This window comes from Scyliorhinus canicula, chromosome 3 (assembly GCF_902713615.1).
Source record: "Scyliorhinus canicula chromosome 3, sScyCan1.1, whole genome shotgun sequence".
Classification (NCBI taxonomy): Eukaryota; Metazoa; Chordata; class Chondrichthyes; order Carcharhiniformes; family Scyliorhinidae; genus Scyliorhinus; species Scyliorhinus canicula.
In genome coordinates, this window is record NC_052148.1 from 216069985 (window position 1) to 216089839 (window position 19855).

The 19855-nt window shown below is 48.7% G+C and overlaps 1 protein-coding gene across 2 annotated transcripts in view; it reads left to right on the top strand.

The window, feature by feature from the left end:
* Window positions 1-19615, top strand: part of egf (epidermal growth factor) — a 170760-nt gene extending 151145 nt beyond the window's left edge. The window contains exons 24-25 of one of the 2 annotated variants that reach the window (XM_038792155.1): window positions 12723-12816; window positions 19324-19615. In XM_038792155.1, coding sequence (XP_038648083.1) covers window positions 12723-12816; window positions 19324-19517 — 288 coding nt within the window. In that variant the 3' untranslated portion in view covers window positions 19518-19615. The remainder of the gene's footprint in view (window positions 1-12722; window positions 12817-19323) is intronic. The other variant, XM_038792156.1, reaches the window with a different exon arrangement.
* Window positions 19616-19855: the final 240 nt, after the last annotated feature.

Consider the following 19855-nt stretch of genomic DNA (forward strand, 5'->3'; position numbering starts at 1 on the left):
ATGACGGTGGCAGACGTCATATCGGGGCATGGGATGGCGAAGGGGAACCTGGAGTACTCGTCGACCACACTGAGAATATATGTTTCGGTCGGTGGAGGCGAGGGGCCCTTTGAAATCCACGCTGAGGGGTTCAAAGGGGCGGGATGCTTTCACCAGGCGCACACGGTCCGGCCGGTAGAGGTGCGGCTTGCACTCTACACAGACCTGGCAGTTCCTGGTGACTGTCCGTACGTCCTTGACGGAGTAGGGCAGGTTGCGACCCTTGACGAGGTGGTACAGTAGTGTGACCCCCGGGTGACAAATGATGTCGTGCAGGGCCCGGAGTTGGTCTACTTGTGCGCTGGCACATGTACCTCAGGAGAGGGCGTCTGGGGGCTCGTTTAGTTTGCCGGGATGATACAAAATCTCGTAATTATAGAGAGCTCGATTCTCCACCTCAAGATTTTATCATTTTTGATCTTGCCCCGCTGTGTGTTGTTGAGCATGAAGGCTACCGACCATTGGTCAGTGAGGAGAGTGAATCTCCTACCGGCCAGGTAATGCCTCCAATGCCGCACAGCTTCAACGATAGCTTGGGCCTCTGTTTTGACGGATGAGTGCTGAATTTCAGAGGCATGAAGGATGCGGGAAAAGAATGCCACGGGTCTGCCTGCCTGATTTAGAGTGGCGGCAAGGGCGACATCTGAAGCATCGCTTTCTACTTGAAAGGGCAGTGTCTCGTCTACTGCGTGCATCCCGGCCTTGGCTATGTCTGCTCTGATATGGGCGAAGGCCTGTTGTGCCTCGGCTGTGAGGGGAAATTGAGTGGATTGTATGAGTGGGTGGGCCTTGTCCGCATAGTTTGGGACCCACTGAGCCTAGTACGAAAAGAACCCCAGGCCGCGGTTGCGGGCCTTGGGGCAGTGGGGGAGGGGACGCTCCATGAGGGGCCGCATGCGGTCAGGATCGGGCCCCAGAAGTCCGTTCAGGACTACATAGCCGAGGATGGCTAAGTGGGTCGTGCTGAACACACACTTCTCTTTATTATACGTGAGGTTGAGAAGAGTGGCGGTGCGGAGGAATTTAGCGAGGTTGGCATCGTGGTCCTGCTGATCATGGCCACAGATGGTGACATTATCTAAGTACGGAAACGTGGCCCGCAAACCGTACCGGTCAACCATTCGGTCCATCTCCCTTTAGAAGACCGAGACCCCGTTGGTGACGCTGAAGGGAACCCTAAGAAAGTGATAGAGCCGCCTGTCCGCCTCAAAGGCAGTGTATGGACGGTCCAATTTACGGATGGGGAGCTGGTGGTAGGTGGATTTCAGGTCAATTGTTGAGAAGACCCGGTACTGTGCAATCTGATTGACCATATCAGATATGCATGGGAGGGGGTACGCGTCGAGCTGCATGTACCGATTGATGGTCTGGCTGTAGTCCACGACCATTCTGTGTTTCTCCCCAGTTTTAACTACTACCACTTGGGCTCTCCAAGGGCTGTTGCTGGCCTCAATGATACCCTCCCGAAGCAGCCGCTGGACGTCGGACCTGATGAAGGCCTTGTCCTGGGCGCTGTACCATCTGCTCCTGGTGGCAACGAGCTTGCAATCCGTAGTTAGATTGGCAAAGAGGGAGGCTGCAAACGGTGAGTGGAGGTAGGGGCCCGCCGAAGTTGAGGGTGAGGCTCTGGAGATTGCACTGGAAATCCAGGCCCAGCAATAGAGCAGCGCAGAGATTAGGATGGACGTAGAGATGGAAACTGCTGAATTCTACACCCTGGACTGTGAGAGTGACCGTGCAGAACCCTTGGATCGGGACAGAATGGGATCCGGAGGCCAGGGAGATCCTTTGATTGGTGGGGTGGACCGCGAGGGAGCAGCGCCTTACCGTATCCAGGTGTATGAAGCTTTCGGTGCTCCCGGAGTGCAGCAGGCAAGAGGTCACGTGGCCGTTGATTTTCACCGTTGTCGAAGTGGTGGCCAGGTTGTGTGGACGAGACTGGTCCTGCATCATCGAGGCGAGCTGCGGGTGATCGTCAGAGGTTTCAGATGGATAGCGTCGGCGGCCCAGGTCATGGGATGTCGTTGGCGTTCCTGCCTCGTGGGGAAGACAAGATGGCGGCGTCCGGAGGTCCTGCGGGGAACAGAATGGTGGCGCCCATGGGGCACACATTGCAGGGGTGGGACAAGGTGGTGGCGCCCATGGGCCGCACGTGGACTGAGGGGGAGGAGATGGCGGTACCCACTGGCCGCACGTGGCCCCGGGGGGGTGGGGGGGAAGATGGCAGTGCCCACTGGCCGCACATGGCCCCGGGAGGAGAAGATGGCGGCGCCCATTGTGTGTTTGGCAGGGTTGAGGGGGCGATAGCGGCGACTGCGCGGGCCTGGCACACTGCGGCGAAGTGGCCCTTTTTGCTACAAGACTTGCAAATGGCGGCGCAGGCGCCAGCTGCAGCAGGAGGCCACGCATATGACTGCAATAAATTGATGCACAATCAATTGCACAAAGACTCAGATTGGGTACAACTGTGGCTTTATTGCAGTCAGATGCGTGGCCTCCTGCTGCAGCTGGTGAAATGGCAGATCAATGGAGGACTCGCATATTTATACAGCTCCTAGTGGGCGGAGCCAGCCGGCAGGGGCTACTGGTGAACCTGTAGTACAGGTCCTACCTTACATCCCCTAATACAGGTGTACAATGGTTCACCACAGGAGAGTAATATTTGGCTGTGGACTGATACTGGGAGGCAAAATGATTAATCTTGGAGCGCTTTAAACATCTTTTCCCTAGTGCAGGACATTTCCCTTTTAAATGGGCAGTGCCACAGCGGTAGCACGTCACGATGTCCGTGACATCACGTGTCGGCAGCAATCGCGCATGCGCGACTCGCTCTTCTGGCTGGGGTCGGTACTTTACATACCGGGATCTTGCATGATCGCGTTTCTCCTGACTGCGCGCATGTGCAGACTTGCTGTAATGGATGCCAGCGGCGGGAAAAGAAGGCCTGTGAGAAGTGGTCACCATTTTGACATCTTCCACCTCGTGGAGTACTTTCTCCATGTTTTTTTTCTCAAGAAGCTCCAGGTATTGCTGTTTTGTCTGTTCTTGCTGTGAGCATTTTGCTATGGTAGTTGTTAAAGTTAAATCATTTTGCTGCATTAATGATTCCCTTAAATTTTCATCTGAGAGACCATAGATTAATTGATCCCTGATGATGGAGTCTGTTACGTCAGCATAGTTACAACCTTGTACTACCAATCGGAGATCTGTGACAAAATTGGAGATAGTCTCCCCATGTTTTTGGAATCTGTTACGCAGGTTGAATCATTCCATGATTTCATTTGACTGTGTTTTACAGTGTTCATCAAATTTTGCAGTTATCACTTGAAAGCTATTTCTATCTTCATTGTCACCATACGTAAAAGAGTTATAAATGTCTACAGCTTGCCGGCCTGCCATTGAGAGTAATATCCCAATCTTTCTCCCATCGGGGGCTGCATTTAAGGCAGTAGCTGCGCTGCTGTTTATACATTTTCCAGTAACTATTTAAATTACCGGTAGTTTTCAGCAACTCTGGAAGTGGCGTGTGATCCATCGCTTCAGTAGGTTGTTTGGAATCAAAATGCTGCAAAGTCTTCCACAGTTGAGTGGCCGGCCCGTTGCTTTTGCTGCTTGTTTTGGTTCTTTCTGGTCTCTAACCTAATCTATCTAGTGCTGTTCAATTAAAGCCAATCTGGTACCATGTTTTGTTACCTGTAAAGCAGGTAACCTGTGCTACTCAACTCAGTTACAGTAGAGGCTTTGGAAGACGGCTCAAAGTCGTCCAGAGGTTTTACAGAAGGTTTATTGAGCAACACAACTTAAATGACTGCCTGAGATCTTGCTTTAAGAACTGTACTAGTAGTAACGTTGCAACTTTTCTATACACTACAACTAGGCCTGACCACACTAGCAGCCCTGAGCTAAATTTCTGCCTCTGTTCTCCTCACAGTCTAATCCACCCAACAGGCCAGAGGGCTGCTTGCTTCCCCTTTTATACACAGCAGTGCTGCCCCCTAGTGGTATTTCCATTACCCTTCAGCCCCTTCTGTACGTACCCGTGTAAAGGTCACTACAATCATCAATTGCCATCAAAAGATTAATTCGATTCTTTGGGAACGAGAGTCTGCCATTCGAGGCCATGTGACTCCAGACCTGCACCAATGCGGTTGACTCTTAATTGCCCTCTAAAATAGCCGAGCAAGCAATTCAGTTCAAGGGAAATGCGGATGGGTAACAAATGCTAATCTTGTCAGCAAGGTCCCATGAGAGAGTACATTTTTAAAAACCTATATCAACCGATTATCATTTTAACTGTACCCCTATTTCCCGCTCGGGCCTTGATCTCTGTACTAAACTGCCAAGATTTTTTTTTTTTAAATTTAGAGTGCCCAATTTTTTCCAATTAAGGGGCAATTTAGCATGGCCAATCCACCTATCCTGCACATCTTTTTTTTTGGGTTGTTGGGGTGAAACCCACGCAAACACGGGGAGAATGTGCAAACTCCACACGGACAGTGACCCAGGGCCGGGATTCGAACCCGGGTCCTCAGCGCCGTAGGCAGCAATGCTAACCACTGTGCCACCGTGCTGCCCAACTGACAAGATTTGCCTTCAGGTAGTCAGCAGAACTTTCTGTACGTTTCATCAGCTCCTTTCCAAGTTTTCATGCATTCCTTAAATATCTTCCTGCCTCACAAAGAGGAATACCACAGGAGAAAAGTAATTTCAAAAATTGAAACAAGACTAATTAAGTGGAACTAACTTTTTTTTCAAATGAAAGAAACAACTGGCCCATGATTCCAGGCGTTCAAACACGGGCTCAATTTTGCTGCTTAATTTTGTTTTGATTTTAACCACACCATCATAGAGAGTTGCCAAGTAGAGGCCTAGTACCTCTACATAAGGAAAGGCAGAAGCAGAGAGAACTATCCCCTAGCTTCTTTTACACGTTTTAGTGGCCAACTAATATCAGGACTGGTGAAGCAAGCTGGACACATTCGGATAGGTCTTGACTGTGCAATCAAGTACAACAGGTGATGGGGAGTCTCTCGCCCATTTTTACATAATAATAATCTTTATTGTCACAAGTAGGCTTACATTAACACTGCAATGAAGTTACTGTGAAAAACCCCGAGTTGCCAACTCCGGCGCCTGTTCGGGTACACAGAGGGAGAATTCAGAATGTCCAATTCACCAAACAAGCACATCTTTCGGGACTTGTGGGAGGAAACCGGAGCACCCGGAGGAAAGCCACACAGACACAGGGAGAACTTGCAGATTCTGTGACCCAAGCCGGGAATCAAGCCTGGGACCATGGCGCTGTGCAGCAACAGTGCTAACCACTGTGCTAACGTGTCGCCTGACTTCCATTTCCATTGTCGGCCACTGTCACCAATTGGATGTGATTGTGCAAACGCATGTCCTACCCCATCAACTCTTTCACAGCAACCTAGCTCTGGATGTTCCCCATGACATGGGCAAAGTAAAATGGATGAAAAGCAGAATAAAAACAACCCTATCAAGCCCAAAATAAACGTAGAAAATGCTGGAGATGCTCAGCGGGTCAGACAGCATCTGTGGAGAAGGAAACAGCATTAACTTTTCAGGTGATATGACATTTCATTAGGTCATCGAGCTGAAATGTTGGGCCGGATATTCCGGCACCACGCGGTTTTTTCCGGCCGCGGAGGCAGCTCGGCATTGCCAGACCGTGCGACGGTCGTTAAGGCCGCGACGCCGTGATTCCCGGGGTCCCGCTCCTAGCCCCAATGGGGGGGGGAGAATCGGGTCCCGGGAACGGGCGTGAAGGCTGCCGTGAAACACGGCCAGTTTCACGGCAGCCTTTACGATTCTCCGCATTTGCGGAGAATCTCGCCCTTGGGCTCCATTTGGGAGAATCGCCCCCACTAACTCTGTTTCTCTCACCAGCAATGCTGCCAGATCTGCTGAGTGTTTCAACATTTTCCAATTGTAGTTTCTGATTTGTAACATCCGAAGTATTCTGCTTTTATTACAGAGGGTGGATTGCAAAATTTAAACTGCTTGAGTTCTGCTCTCATCTTGAGCCTTACCGATCGCATTACTTCACTAATCACTGGCGGTATCCATCATTTTCAATGTAATTGTTGCTCGATGTAGAATACTTTGTTCCTCTGCCAATAGTGTTGATTAGCTCACAACTAAGAGGAAAATCATTCAAGCACTATTCTTGTGGAATATTTTGATCTCAATTTGTGTCATATAAGATTGCCTGTGTGCAATGTATAAATCCCACATTTTTAGTTAATTATCCTAATTGTTGGTGCGCAGTTTCTGCTGTTGTTCCAATCATACTCAGCTTCTTTTCCAATTTCTCTCAACTTACTTGCCCCAAGGTCTCTGATTCATAATATTTTTGTTTTGGAAAGTCAGACAGAAATTAAAGCTTCTGTCAGTCTCACTGACTGATTTTGCTCCATCCTTTTCACTAAACGAACAACATGAACAACTTCTGGCCCAGTGCAGCGTGAGTGCAATTCTATGATTCGATCAGCGAATATTAACTGAGATGGCTCATGTGGAGGAGCCCCAACCCAGACTAAATAAGCCAATGAGTCGGTCTTAGAGCTGTAACATTCTCCCATTCTATGAATCCAATTCCTTTTAACCCTTTGAGTTCCAATATGCTCCATTTTAAACCTTGCCAGACAATACAAACAAGTTTACAGAACCTTCTCTGCTGCGAGAAGTAATACTTAGCTCAGTCGGCTGGGCAGCTACTTCATGATGCAACATCAGGCCAGCAGCACAGGTTCAATTCCCATGCCGGCTGAGGTTATTCGTCAAGGCCCTGCCTTCTCAAACTTGCTCCTCGCCTGAGGTGATTCTCGGGTTAAATCACCACCAGTCAGCTCTCCCCCTCAAAGGGGAAAGTAGCCAATAGTCATCTGGGACAATGGTGATTTTACTTTACTTAGCTGCTGCAACTTCCTACCAGCAATTGGTGCTTCTCTTCCCAAACTTAGGTAATCTTCAATCTATCCCCCCCCCCCCCCCCCCCCCACCACCCCGCCCCTTAACAGTGGGTGCTTAGTACTTTGAATGGGAACAGTCGGTGTTTTTGGTGATTGCCAGCAAACTTCTCCACAGGCATCCATTGCTCAAGCTTCTTGACTTAGGACTGGAACAAAGCATCTCAAGATGGAGGAAGGTACCCTTAAAGTCAGGTTGGCAGTTATGGGAGAATACACAATTTAGACATCCGATGGTTAGATATGGCTGTTGGCGCTGAAGGATCAATTTTACAAATTTGCTTTCTCAACATGGAACTTCATTCAGCAGGAAATCAGGCAGAAAGGTTAATGATCCATGCAGGATTTTCTGTCCATTAATCTCAACTGGCATTGCCAAAATGGTTAGGATACACAGGGTGGGTAAGAGGAACAGAGTGAAGTACGGGGTTTGGGAGCCGAATATAGACAAGAAGAATGACAGAAAACCATGGAAGATGGTGGATGGGAATGCTCGTAAAACAACTTTGAGGGAGGCCATGTCATGCTTCAAAGTGACCACCATCATACCGGTGCCAAAAGGGCAACATAGTGGCGCAGTGGTTATCAATGGTGCATCACAGCATGAGGACCAGGCTTTGATCCCAACCTGAGTCACTGTCTGTGTGGAGTTTGCATATTCTCCCCCTGTCTGCGTGGGGTGGGTCTCACTCCCACAAACCAAAAGGTGTGCAGGGTAGATGGATTAGCCACACTAAATTGCATCTTAACTGGAAAGAAAATTAATTGGGTACTCTAAATTTATAAAAGAAAAAAAAAACGGTGCCAAAGAAGAACCAGGCAACGTGCTTCAATGACTACCATCTAGAGCCCTTGACAATGAAGTGCTTCGAGAGGTTGGTCATGAAATACATCAACTCCATATTCCCAGAATGCCTTGATTCTCTGCAATTCGCATATCACCACAATCGGTCCACAGCAGATGCCATCTCCCTGGCCCTACACTCATCCCTAGAGCATCTTGACACAAGGACTCCTACGTCAGACTCCTACTCATTGACTACAGCTCTGCCTTCAACACCATAATCCCAGCCAAACTCATATCAAAACTCCAAAACTTAGGACTTAGCTCCTCCCTATGCAACTGGATCTTCAACTTCCTAACCCACAGACCACAATCAGTAAAGATAAACAACAACACCTCCTCCACGATAGTCCTCAATACTGGGGCCCTGCAAGGCTGCATACTTAGCCCCCTATTATACTCCCTATACACACACGACTATGTGACAAAATTTTACTCCAACTCCATCTACAATTTGCTGATGACACGACCGTAGTGGGTTGGATCTCAAACAACGATGAGTCAGAGAACAGGAGGGAGATAGAGAATCTAGTGGCATGGTGCAACGACAACAATCTCTCCCTCAATGTCAGCAGAACTAAGGAGCTGGTCATTGGCTTCAGGAAGTGAGGTGTCATAACCATCCCTGTCTGGACCAATGGTGCCACGGTGGAGATGGTTGACAACTTCAAATTCCTAGGTGTGCGCATCACCAACAACCTACCCTGGTCTACCCACACCGATGCTACGACCAAGAAAGCACAACAGCACCTATACGTTCTTAGGAAACTAAGGAAATTCGGCATGTCCACATTTACTCTTACCAATTTTTACAAGGTGCACCATAGAAAGCATTCTATCTGGCTGCATCACAGCCTGGTATGGCAACTGCTCGGCCCAAGACCGTAAAAACCTACAGTGAGTCATGAACACAGCCCAGTCCATCATGCCAACCAGCCTCCCATCCATTGCTCCCGCTGCTTTGGGCAAGCGGGCAGCATGATCAAAGAACCCCCCTACTAACCTGGTATATTCTCTCTTCCATTGGACAGGAGATACAAAGGTCTGCACTCACGCAATATCAGATTCAAAAACAACTTCTTCCCCGCTGTTACCAAGATCCTGAATAACCCTCTTTCAGACTGAACTGATCTCTCCACACATCGGGCGGGATTCTCTCAGCCGGGGCCGGGCCGGAGAATCCCCGCGACCGGGCCATGCCCCCCCCCCCCGACGCCGGCACGTGATTCTCTGCAGAGGGGAGAATCTGCAGCATTGGCGCCGGTGTGGTTGGCGACCCGCCGGTCGCGGGTCGCTCTACGCGGCCGGCCCGTTGATTCCCGGCCTGGGATGGGACGAGCGGCCGTAGTTAAAACGCTGAGTCCCACCGGCGCCGTCCACACCTACTTGCAGCCGGTCGGGTGGCGGTCTGTGGGGGGGGGCAGGTTGTGATGGGGGCTCCGACCCCGGGAGGGGCCTCCGATGCGGTCTGGCCCGCGATCGGGACCCACCGATCGGCGGGACGGCCTCCCTGTCCCCCGGCCTCTTTTCCTACGTGCTGGCCCCTGTACTCCTGCGCCATGTTGCGTCAGGATCGGCGCGTTGAAGGAGGCCACTGTGCATGTGCGGTTCCCGCGGTGCCCAGTTCGCGCCGGGATCGGCAGCTGGAGCGGCGTGAACCACTCCAGCACTGTGCTGGCCCCCTGTAGGGGCCAGAATTACTTCTGGCAGTGGCCCGTTCACGCCGCCGCAAAACACGACACTCTGCCGCAGGATGGGAGAATCCCGCCATCTTCTCTACTGAGTAACACTGCACTCCGTATGCTTCACCCGATGCCTATATCTATGTATTTACATTGTGTATTTATTGTATGTCCTATGTTTGGGGTAGCACGGTAGCACAAGTGGATAGCACTGTGGCTTCACAGCACCAGGGTCCCAGGTTCGATTCCCCGCTGGATCACTGTCTGTGCAGAGTCTGCACGTTCTCCCCGTGTCTGCGCGGGTTTCCTCCGGGTACTCCGGTTTCCTCCCACACTCCAAAGACGTGCAGGTTAGGTGGATTGGCCATGATAAATTGCCCTTAGTGACCAAGGAGGTTAGGAGGGGTTATTGGGTTATGGGGATAGGGTGGAAGTGAGGGCGTAAGTGGGTCAGAGTGTCGTGTTTTGCGGCGGCGTGAACGGGTCACTGATGCTCGTTACACGTGGTAATAAATCTAAATCAAATATAGTTGGTGTATTTTGGACAGGGCTTAATCAGGAGAAGGGAACATAATTGAAGATGGAGAACTTGAGGTGGACCTAATTACATAGAACAGTACAGCACAGAACAGGCCCTTCAGCCCTCGATGTTGTGCCGAGCAATGATCACCCTACTCAAACCCACGCATCCACCCTATACCCGTAACCCAACAATCCCCCCATTAACCTTACACTACAGGCAATTTATCATGGCCAATCCACCTAACCCGCACATCTTTGGACTGTGGGAGGAAACCGGAGCACCCGGAGGAAACCCACGCACACATGGGGAGGACGTGCAGACCCTGGAGCTGTGAAGCATTTATGCTAACCACCATGCTACCATGCTGCCCCATTGTAGAGGACTCGCACATTCAGAGCTCAGGTACTGAGGAAGAGAAAGAATGGAGCTCACAGATTGAAGGTTGGTCTGGGAGGGAGAACAGTAAGAAGTCTTACAACACCAGGTTAAAGTCCAACAGGTTTGTTTCAAACACGAGCTTTCGGAGCTCTGCTCCTGAAGCAGTGCTCCGAAAGCTCGTGTTTTAAACAAACCTGTTGGACTTTAACCTGGTGTTGTAAGACTTCTTACTGTGCTCACCCCAGTCCAACGCCGGCATCTCCACATCATGGGAGGGAGAAGGCAAAGCGGGCGCATTTAGGATGAGCTGGGAGAGGAGAAGAGGCCAATGCCTGGCCCAGTCTGAGAAAATACAGCAACAAAGCAGGAAGAAAAACAGAAAAGATCAGATACAACTAGCAGGTCAGGCAACGGGCGCGATTTATCGGCCTCATCGCAACCAACTTGGTGTCGGAACAAGGCTGTTGAAACTCGCGAGAGGCCTCTTGATTTGCGATGCTCAAAACGCCTCGCCAGATATAACGGAATCTCACAAGACGTCGGAAACTGGATCTCGCCCTCGCTGGTTCTGATCCAGCACATCATATTTATGGCTCATTTTAATATGCGTTCATGGGATTCTCCTGGAAGATCTCGCCAGGGCGCCATCGATTACTGGTTTCCACAAACGTGAACCAGTCATATTGGCATCTGGGGAGCTCTCCCTGGGTGGTTGGTGACAGGGCAGGTGGCACACTGACACCTTCACACTGTCAGACTGACACACTGGCAGTGCTACCTAGGCACCCGGTCAGTGCCACCCTGGCAGTACCCCGACCAGCCTGGCAGTGCCAGCTGGGCACCCTGGCACTGCCAGGGTGCAATGGTGGCAGTGCCAGTGTGTCTGGATTCCAGGTTTGCACTGCCAGGGATCAAGCCCGGTGGGGGGGGAAGGAGGGGGGGGGGGGCATAACCAGGTGGAGGGGGGGTTCAGGGAATATTCCTGAGAATGAATGCTGCAGGCAACAGCCCCTCACCTTGCCATGGTTGGAGCTCTTCCGTTTGAAAAGTTCAAAGGCTTTCTAGCCTACCACTTTCATTGAAGAAGCACTCTTTGCTATATTCTCACCTTGGCGACCCTGGCAAGTTCTACACAGCTTGGGAGAAAGGTCCGCTGATTGGTGAAGCTGAAATCCTTACTTAAAGTAATATTTAATTATCTATTTGAATATTCAAGTACCTTACACCCAAGAGGGCGGGATAATGTCAGGGTCTGGACCCAATGTCAGTTTTAAGGAATTTGACATCCAGCATGCATCCAAACCTTCCTCCCCCCGACCCTGCTTCAGTGAGCCTAGCCTTGGATATGCATGGCCAAATTTCACCATAAGGTCTGAAGCTAATTCAGTTCCCCAAGAGTTTTTTTATTCCAGATTAATTAATTAGTTGAATTGTTGCTATGATGGGAGTTGAACTGAAAACTCTGGAGCATGAGTCCAGACCCTGAATTACTGGATTATTGGATTTGCATGCCCAATTTGGAACAATATCACCATTCCTTCACCATCGTTAGGTTAAGTCTTGGAATGCCCTTCATAACAGCATTGTGGGTATACCTGCACCAACTGGACTGCAACGGCTCACCACCACCTTCTCAAGGGCAATTACGGATGGGCAAGAAATGCCCACATAAGATGAACAAATGAATTAAAAGAAAATAGAGGCCCAGAACACAGCAATGGAAGTACATGTTATTCCTGAAACATAAGAGGCTGGATTCTCTGTTGGCGGGATCCTTCGCTTAGTCGGCAGCACAATCACGCTGCAGATTTCCCGACGGTGTGGGGGTGCCCACAATGGGAAACCCTATTGGCCGACTGGTGGGACGGAGAATTCCGCCAAAGCAGTTTGTGATAATTAGCAGTATTTCATGGATTTAAATTTTCTTTCAGCAATATTGAAGAGCAAAGTTGCCAATGTGAAAAGGCATTCCAGAAGGAAAGAGTAAGCAGATTATTGCTGCATTGAATACACACATACACGCACTAATGCCTGTGGTTAGAGTTAGTTGCAGCAGCAAAGTTAACTTTTCCAAAAAAAGACTTGATGTACCAATTCATTTTTTTTAGTTGTTCATTAATTTTGAAGTATTCCCTTGCAATTTAGCTACAGCTGTCCAATAAGTTAGATATAACTTCTCTGCACTCATTTTTCCAGTTTTCTCTGTTCTAACTTGCTGGGTCTAATGTTCATAGTATTTACAATCTGCTACTTGATTGTTCCAGTTTTGCACTGTGGTGAAATCTAATTGGAAGAATGGAGAAGCTTGTACAGTCCATTTAATAAGAAAAGAAAGTCACGTCCATGCCACAGAATCAGGTTAGCCAGACACTTTTGCTGAAAATTAGTGGGTGGGGGTGGGAGGGTCTATGTGAGTTTTGTACAGTGGTACTGATTCTCTACTTAATGTTTAGTCTGGCATATTTTAGCATTAATTTTCAATCTGTAAACATATGTGTGCTTTTTTGAAGTTGAGGTGAAAATGAAGTGTACATTTTCATTACAGGGCTGGAATCGAAAACTTCCTGCTAAATTACAAGGTGCCGCAATTCGATTCTCTTTGTAAATCATATTTCCACTGCTATGTCCACTTCCTGTCAGTGGTAGGTAGGCATTTTCAGCGCAGAGCTGGGCAAACTTATTTGAAATTTTTGCGATATATGGACGTTCACAGCATATACTAAAACTGGAAGAGTTGTAGGCCGGAAATTTGATAACCCACGTAAATAGGCCCAGGATTGTTGAGTAATGAGCTCACTTGTGTTGTTTCCAGCGCAGACTGCACACAGATTCTGTCTGCAAATGTAAATGATTGCAGCATGCAACCAGCACAAAGCGCGCTGTTGAGTGACTACTTGCCTGGGCCACAAAATAGTGAGAGGCTAGTACAAGGTAAAGTTAGCCTGCACGAAAGCCTATCTTCAAAGGGAAGTGCATTGTGGTTGAAGAAGATACTGGAAGTCACCCTCCAGCTGACCCTGGGAAAGAAATAAGGATGGCACAAGTTGCAGCCAGCAGACTCCAGGATTTGATAATAATGCTTTGAAGGCCTTGGTGGAGGAGGTGAAGAGCAGAAGAGATGCTGTTATCTATCCACAAGAGTCCTGCCAAAATACCTTTGTGAAGGTTACAGAGCTAAACAGCCATGCTTATCAATGCCGGGAGTAAACCACCGAGGACCAGGGTGGAGTGCTGCAGGAAGTCCAAAGATCTCACGTAAGTGGTCAAGACCATATCCCACTAACTGCAGCACTCACCTCACACACTGCTCAAATTTCCACACCCCCATCCAACAATCTCTATCACGATTCATATGAAAAAAATGAAATGAAAATCGCTTATTGTCACGAGTAGGCTTCAATGAAGTTACTGTGAAAAGCCCCTAGTCGCCACATTCCGGCGCCTGTCCGGGGAGGCTGATACGGGAATCGAACCATGCTGCTGGCCTGCTTGGTCTGCTTTAAAAGCCAGCGATTTAGCGATTTAGCCCAGTGAGCTAAATCAGCCCCTATCTTACATTCATAGCTTCTCCTGTGTCTCACATACTTTACACTGCTGCAAGCCTCACCCCCACATCTCACAACTTGAACACACTGCCGGCTATTCAACTATGACAGCGATATCACCTAAACACGATGCACCACACTCCCGCACTTCCCTCTCTCTTGCAGGACAAGGTGGCACATATGTAGGGGCAGTGGCACCTAACAGACAGGGGACAGGCACATCCACATGTCCTTACCCCCATGGAGGAGACTGTGTTCACCATCATTGGAGTGACGTTGATTGAAACCAGCAACACGGCACAAACCACTGAAGGTGACGGCATCCTCATACCTGTTTTGTTATGCTCTTGACGTAGCATAAGCTGCTTCCTTGATGTGCACTCTGACAAAGGAAGGTTCAGACTTGGAGATAGCTTTAACACATTTATTAAACTGTTAACAATTGTCCTACTTGGATTCAACTCTCCTGTTAATCCTGCTATAGTTACTCAGACTGACGAACCAGTCTGCTACAATCCAGGTGGTGGGTGTGATGTGCTTCAAATCGACCCTCTGTACTCACGGAGAGTCTCCACTGGAAAGAGGCTGAGCATGTGTGCTGTGTCCTTTTATATGGGTTGGTGTAATGCCCTCCTGTGGTAGTGTCACCTCTGTGTGTGTCGTGAATGCCCATTGGTCGTGTCCTATCTTACTGGCCTATTGGTTGACTGTCTGCTTGTCATGTCTCTGGTGCTCCCTCTAGTGTCTATCTAGTCTAAGTATATTTACATTAACCCCTTGTGTACTTAGTGATGCACATCCCACATCCCAATTTTTTTGTGTTACATATTTTCTGTACAGTGTTAAAGCAGGTAGATAAGTGATGCTCTGTACAAATCATGATAACAGTGATCATTAAACAATAAGTCCAAATCATATGTATGAGTCCAAAATCCATTAAGTATTATGGTCGAGTGTCTTTCTTGTTTGGTTGGATAGTTGGTGATGTTGATGGTGGCATGTCCTTGTGAACGCCATCAGTGTCCCTGTGCGTAAGGAACCAAGAAATGGTTAAATCACTTTGCTGCCTGATTTGGAGTCTTTTTTTTCCCGATGCTTGTGGTCGTGATGTATGCAATCTGTCCTGAAAGCCATGTTGCCTGTTGGTAGTGCAGCAAACGTGAATTGGGAAGATGCATCGTCCTGCCATGGTGTGTCATTTTACTGAGCTGAGTAATAACAGTGTCCCTCATGGGCAGAGTTGTACCATGCTGTACCAGTCGTAGTTCCAGTGGTGTTGTGTTTATCATGCTTGTTGTCGACGCTGTTGCCTTTGGTCTGCTTCTGGATGTTGTCTTTGATGTTGTTGTTGTGTTGGCTGCGCTCAAAGACCACACTCTGTGGATAATACGAGTCCTTCACACAGTTACTCGTTTTGGCTTCTTGCCGCTCCCCGTCTGGAGTCATTTCAGGTTCACCTGAATCAGCTTTGGTTTCTTGCCACTCCCCGTCTGGAGTCATTGCAGGTTCACTTGAGTCAGCTGAGGTTTCTTGATGCTCCACGTCAGGAGTCAAAACGTTCAGGAATGCATTGGCTTGTGGAGAGGCTCGAGCGAATGAGGTTTGAAGTAACGTGGTATCACCGGAGTCACCAGTAGTCTCACTGTGATTGTCGAGTGCCTCTGTACACACTAGCTGAGGTCTGTCACGTTGCACATCTTGTATGGGAAGTGGGATGCTGTCGTCACTTGTCGGACATACAGTGAGTAGAGCCTCAGTGTCTTCTTGTCTTTCACTTGAGCTGGGTAGACTGTCAGAGTCTTCTTCTTGTTCACTGGGGTATGGTAGACTGTCATAGTCTTCTCGCTGTGCACTTGAGCATGGAAGACTGTCATAGTCTTTCTGTTGTTCCTTTGAGCGTGGCAGACTTGCATTGTTTGCTACTGGTTACTCAGAGGAGGTTGCTAGACCCTCATGGTCTTATTCATGCAAGGACTGCGCTTTGGAATCTTGCGTTGCTTCTATCGTGGAGGCTGTCCACGAGCTCAATGTGGAGGCTTGTGTCACTTGAGTCACTTCTTGTTCATGCAAAGACTGTGCTCTGGAGTCTTGTGTTGCTTCTATCGTGGAGGCTGTCCACGAGCTCACTGTGGAGGCTTGTGTCACTTGAGTCACTTCTTGTTCATGCAAAGACTGTGCTCTGGAGTGTTTTGTTGCTTCTATCGTGGAAGCTGTCCACAAGCTCACTGTGGAGTCTTTCATCGCTAATCCTCCTTTTCACATCTCAATTCCCGTTCATAGTCTCTTCTGATTTACAAGCTGCAGTGTCAGGGTACACCTCTTGCTTCCCCCTCCTCCCTCATCACAATGCTATGATTGTGCCACCAAGGTACCCAAGAACTGCAAACTGGCAAGGCGGTGGTGGAAGGGCAAAAAGACAGTGGCAAAGAACAAACACGGCCGCTCACTTTCCCATTCGCAGCTACCTCAGTTAAGATTCTAACACTGAGCATACTTTAGGGGATAGCTGAAATGCGCGATCTGCATGTGGTGAGACACTGGACATAAGTAGCCAGTGCATGGAACAAGGGCAGAGCCAGCTCACTAGAAATTATTCAGATGAGTACTTCAATGGAGTGAGCTACAGAAGGTGGATATGTACAGTGACATGCTGGTGCAATTGGTAGACTGTCAAGAAGACTATGATCACCATCAAGGAGCATACAGGAGGCAAGCAGCAAGCTTGCATGCAGCTTTGTGCAGAGCTGGAAGCCTATCCTTTCCAGCATGGATATGGTAGCCAACTCCATTAAAGCACTTGTACACCCAACCATGAGGTAACATTTGATGACCAATGTCCCAGCTTCCACTGCAGCACTGGCAGGAGCCTCCCAGTGTCTAGGCACTGCAGCAGAAGCTCAGACTGAGATCATGAAAGCTCAGGCTGCTGCTGTCATCGCTGTGGATAACATTAAAGGGCCGTGCGGTGTGTTACAGCAGCCCAGCAATCTGGCCTCCACTTCAGGCTGAGAGTATCCATTGCCATTCTGCCGGTGCTAATGCTGATGCCTAACAGCCAGGTAGCCCAGACTGCTTTCTCCCATGCCAAGATAATGGATTCCAAAGCCAGGTCTTCTGGGTCCGGCCTGACGCTCCTCTTCCTCTCCCTCTTCTTCCTTCTCCTCTTGAACTGCTCACTAAATAATTGGGGGAAAGGATTGAGCCCTTATGACGATGAGGTTGTGCAGCGAACCATGTTGAATCTCTGCTGAGTACTTGAGGTCTCCACCAAAACGGTCCATGCCGCAGAAGCGGTGTTTAACCACTCCTGTGGTCTGCTTTGTCACACTTTATGTGGCAGCATGGCTTTCATTATATGCATGCTGCCCATGTGATTGGTTTGTGCACTGGAGTCAACAGCCATGTGGTCATCTGATAACCATTATCAATAGCCACCCTCTTGTTAGGCGAAGTAGCTCAATTGCAAATGGTACAACAGACTGCTGCAGAATATTGACACCATGACCGTTGCCAGGATACTGGGTATCAACTTGCTGGTGGTTGAATATCCCAGAGTTCAGATGCAGCACTCGGAAAGCATGCAATCCAGTAGCATTCTGCACTATCAGCAAGCTTGTAATCCTTGCAAAGTCACGTCTTTGCTCTGCTTGCAGCTCTTTAAGAGATAAAATATAGCCAGCTCCATCGGAAAACAGAGCCTCAGTGGCCTACCTTCTGTAACCGAGGGTGGCAAACTGGGAATGTTACAAAGAGCACTTGCTCCAGTCTGGAAGGAGCAGGCACATGAAAGTATACAACTGCTAGCAATGCCATTTCCCTCTGCTCTGACGCTGCAGCAAGTCACAAGGTGGAAACATCTGACACATTGTGCCTCACTGAGGTCCCAGGTAAGACTATTTGCCCGTTGAACACCCTGGGAGGACATGACTTCCTGTTGAGAGATCTTTTCTTCCTCCTCCCTCTTCCAGGAGCTTTCCTGCTCTGTGTTGCCTTTGCTTATTTTTCAATGCTGCAGTCCAAGAGTGATGCATACTAATGCACCCATGCCTGGGAGCAAATGGCTTGTGCAGAATTCCTGGCGTGGAGACAAAGTCCTTCAGCACCTGCCACACTACTCCCTATAGATATCAACAACTTTAAATAAGTCTGGAAACCACCAAACACCTCAACAGTGTGGAGAAATCAATCAGCAACTAAACTGAAAGTAATCAATCATTCCTATAAGAAGCATTGGGAGGCAGTGGGGCACCTTCCTGCTGCTGAACACATGTTCAGCTGTACGAGGCTAACGGAGGGTTTTAGTTGAACTCCAGCTCTGTAGAAGGGTCGTAACGACTTGAAACGTTAACTTCACAGATGCAAGGGCCGCACGGTGGCGCAGTGGTAGCACTGCTGCCTCACGACCCCGAGGTCCCAGGTTCAATCCCGGCTCTGGGTCACTGTCCGTGTGGAGTTTGCACATTCTCCCCGTGTTTGCGCGGGTTTCGCCCCCACAACCCAAAGATGTGCAGGCTAGGTGGATTGAACAATTCAAATTGCCCCATAATTGGAAAAAATGATTTGGGTATTTCCACGATATAAATGGCTGGAGAATGGCCGGGTCCGTGGCCACGCATGCGCACGCCGATGACTTGCAGTGGTTGCGGCGTAAAACATGGCGCCGGCCGTGCGCGGACATGACCTGCCAAATACTGCCCCCTTGGCCATGCCCCTCCAGTCCCCCCAGAAGCCCCACCGGCCAGCAGCACGGTTCCTGGCTAACTATGGTGGCACCGGACACAGACCGCAGTCTCCACGCCGGGTTCCCAAGCGCGGAGACCACATGTCCCCCGCACGGTTGGGAACTTGGCCCATCGGCGGTGGTGAATCGTGGAGGCCCCGAAGAATAGAGGGTGAGGCCCGCTAATGATATGCCAACGGTACTTAAATGGCGTACTTAAATACCAGCAATGCATTTATGATATTTTTGGGGTGCTGGAGGATCCCGATTTGATGTTAAACCGGTGCCTACCCTGATTTTGGCGTTGGATTCTATTCTCCACTCAGGCACGTTTCGAGAATTTGGCTGCGGCTGACGGTGAAGCCTACCCCTTTTCTACTTATGTTCATAAAATTTTGTTTAGAACTTCTGAATAATAGTACATCTATTCATCTTAGCTTCATGTTGCAGGTGATAGAGATACTCTGGATAGTTCGTTATATTTGAAAACTGCACTTTATTACAAACTTTGTTTAAGATAACAAAATACTTAAAGGACGGTATTGATGGCTACCATTCAGTATGAGTCTAAAAATGTTTAATCGTTTTCTTTATCTACAGAATGTGCAACAGCAGCAACGCGTAATGAGGGAGCTGGTTATCATATGAAGGAGGAACTAATGCACAAACATGTGAGCCAGTCGGCAGCATCGCATAGGAGACCTCCAAATAGATATCAGCTTCCACAAGAGGTCAATCTGAGTCACCTTGACAATCATTCCAACCGCATCAATGAGATCAGGCCATTCATCTGACTAAGGATTAACCAGTTAGGATGTTGAATCTTTATGAAGACAATGAAAAAGCTTGTTGATTGTGTTCATTTATGTCAAATTAAAACACATAGAACACCTCCCTGAACCGTTATTTTTCCTGAACTCACTGTTTCATTCGTCAATTGCTAATCAAGTTTTATCATCAGTTTTGCACTTTTTACTCAATGTGTATTTATACTTCCGGGCTGCCAGTAACATTGTACTTTCTCAATGTCCCTCCGTCAAAACTTCCTTCTGTTTCTTACTGAGATTGTTCCTGGGAACAAAATAGATGAACAGGATAATCTAGAACATGGTACATTGTTGGCCACAATATT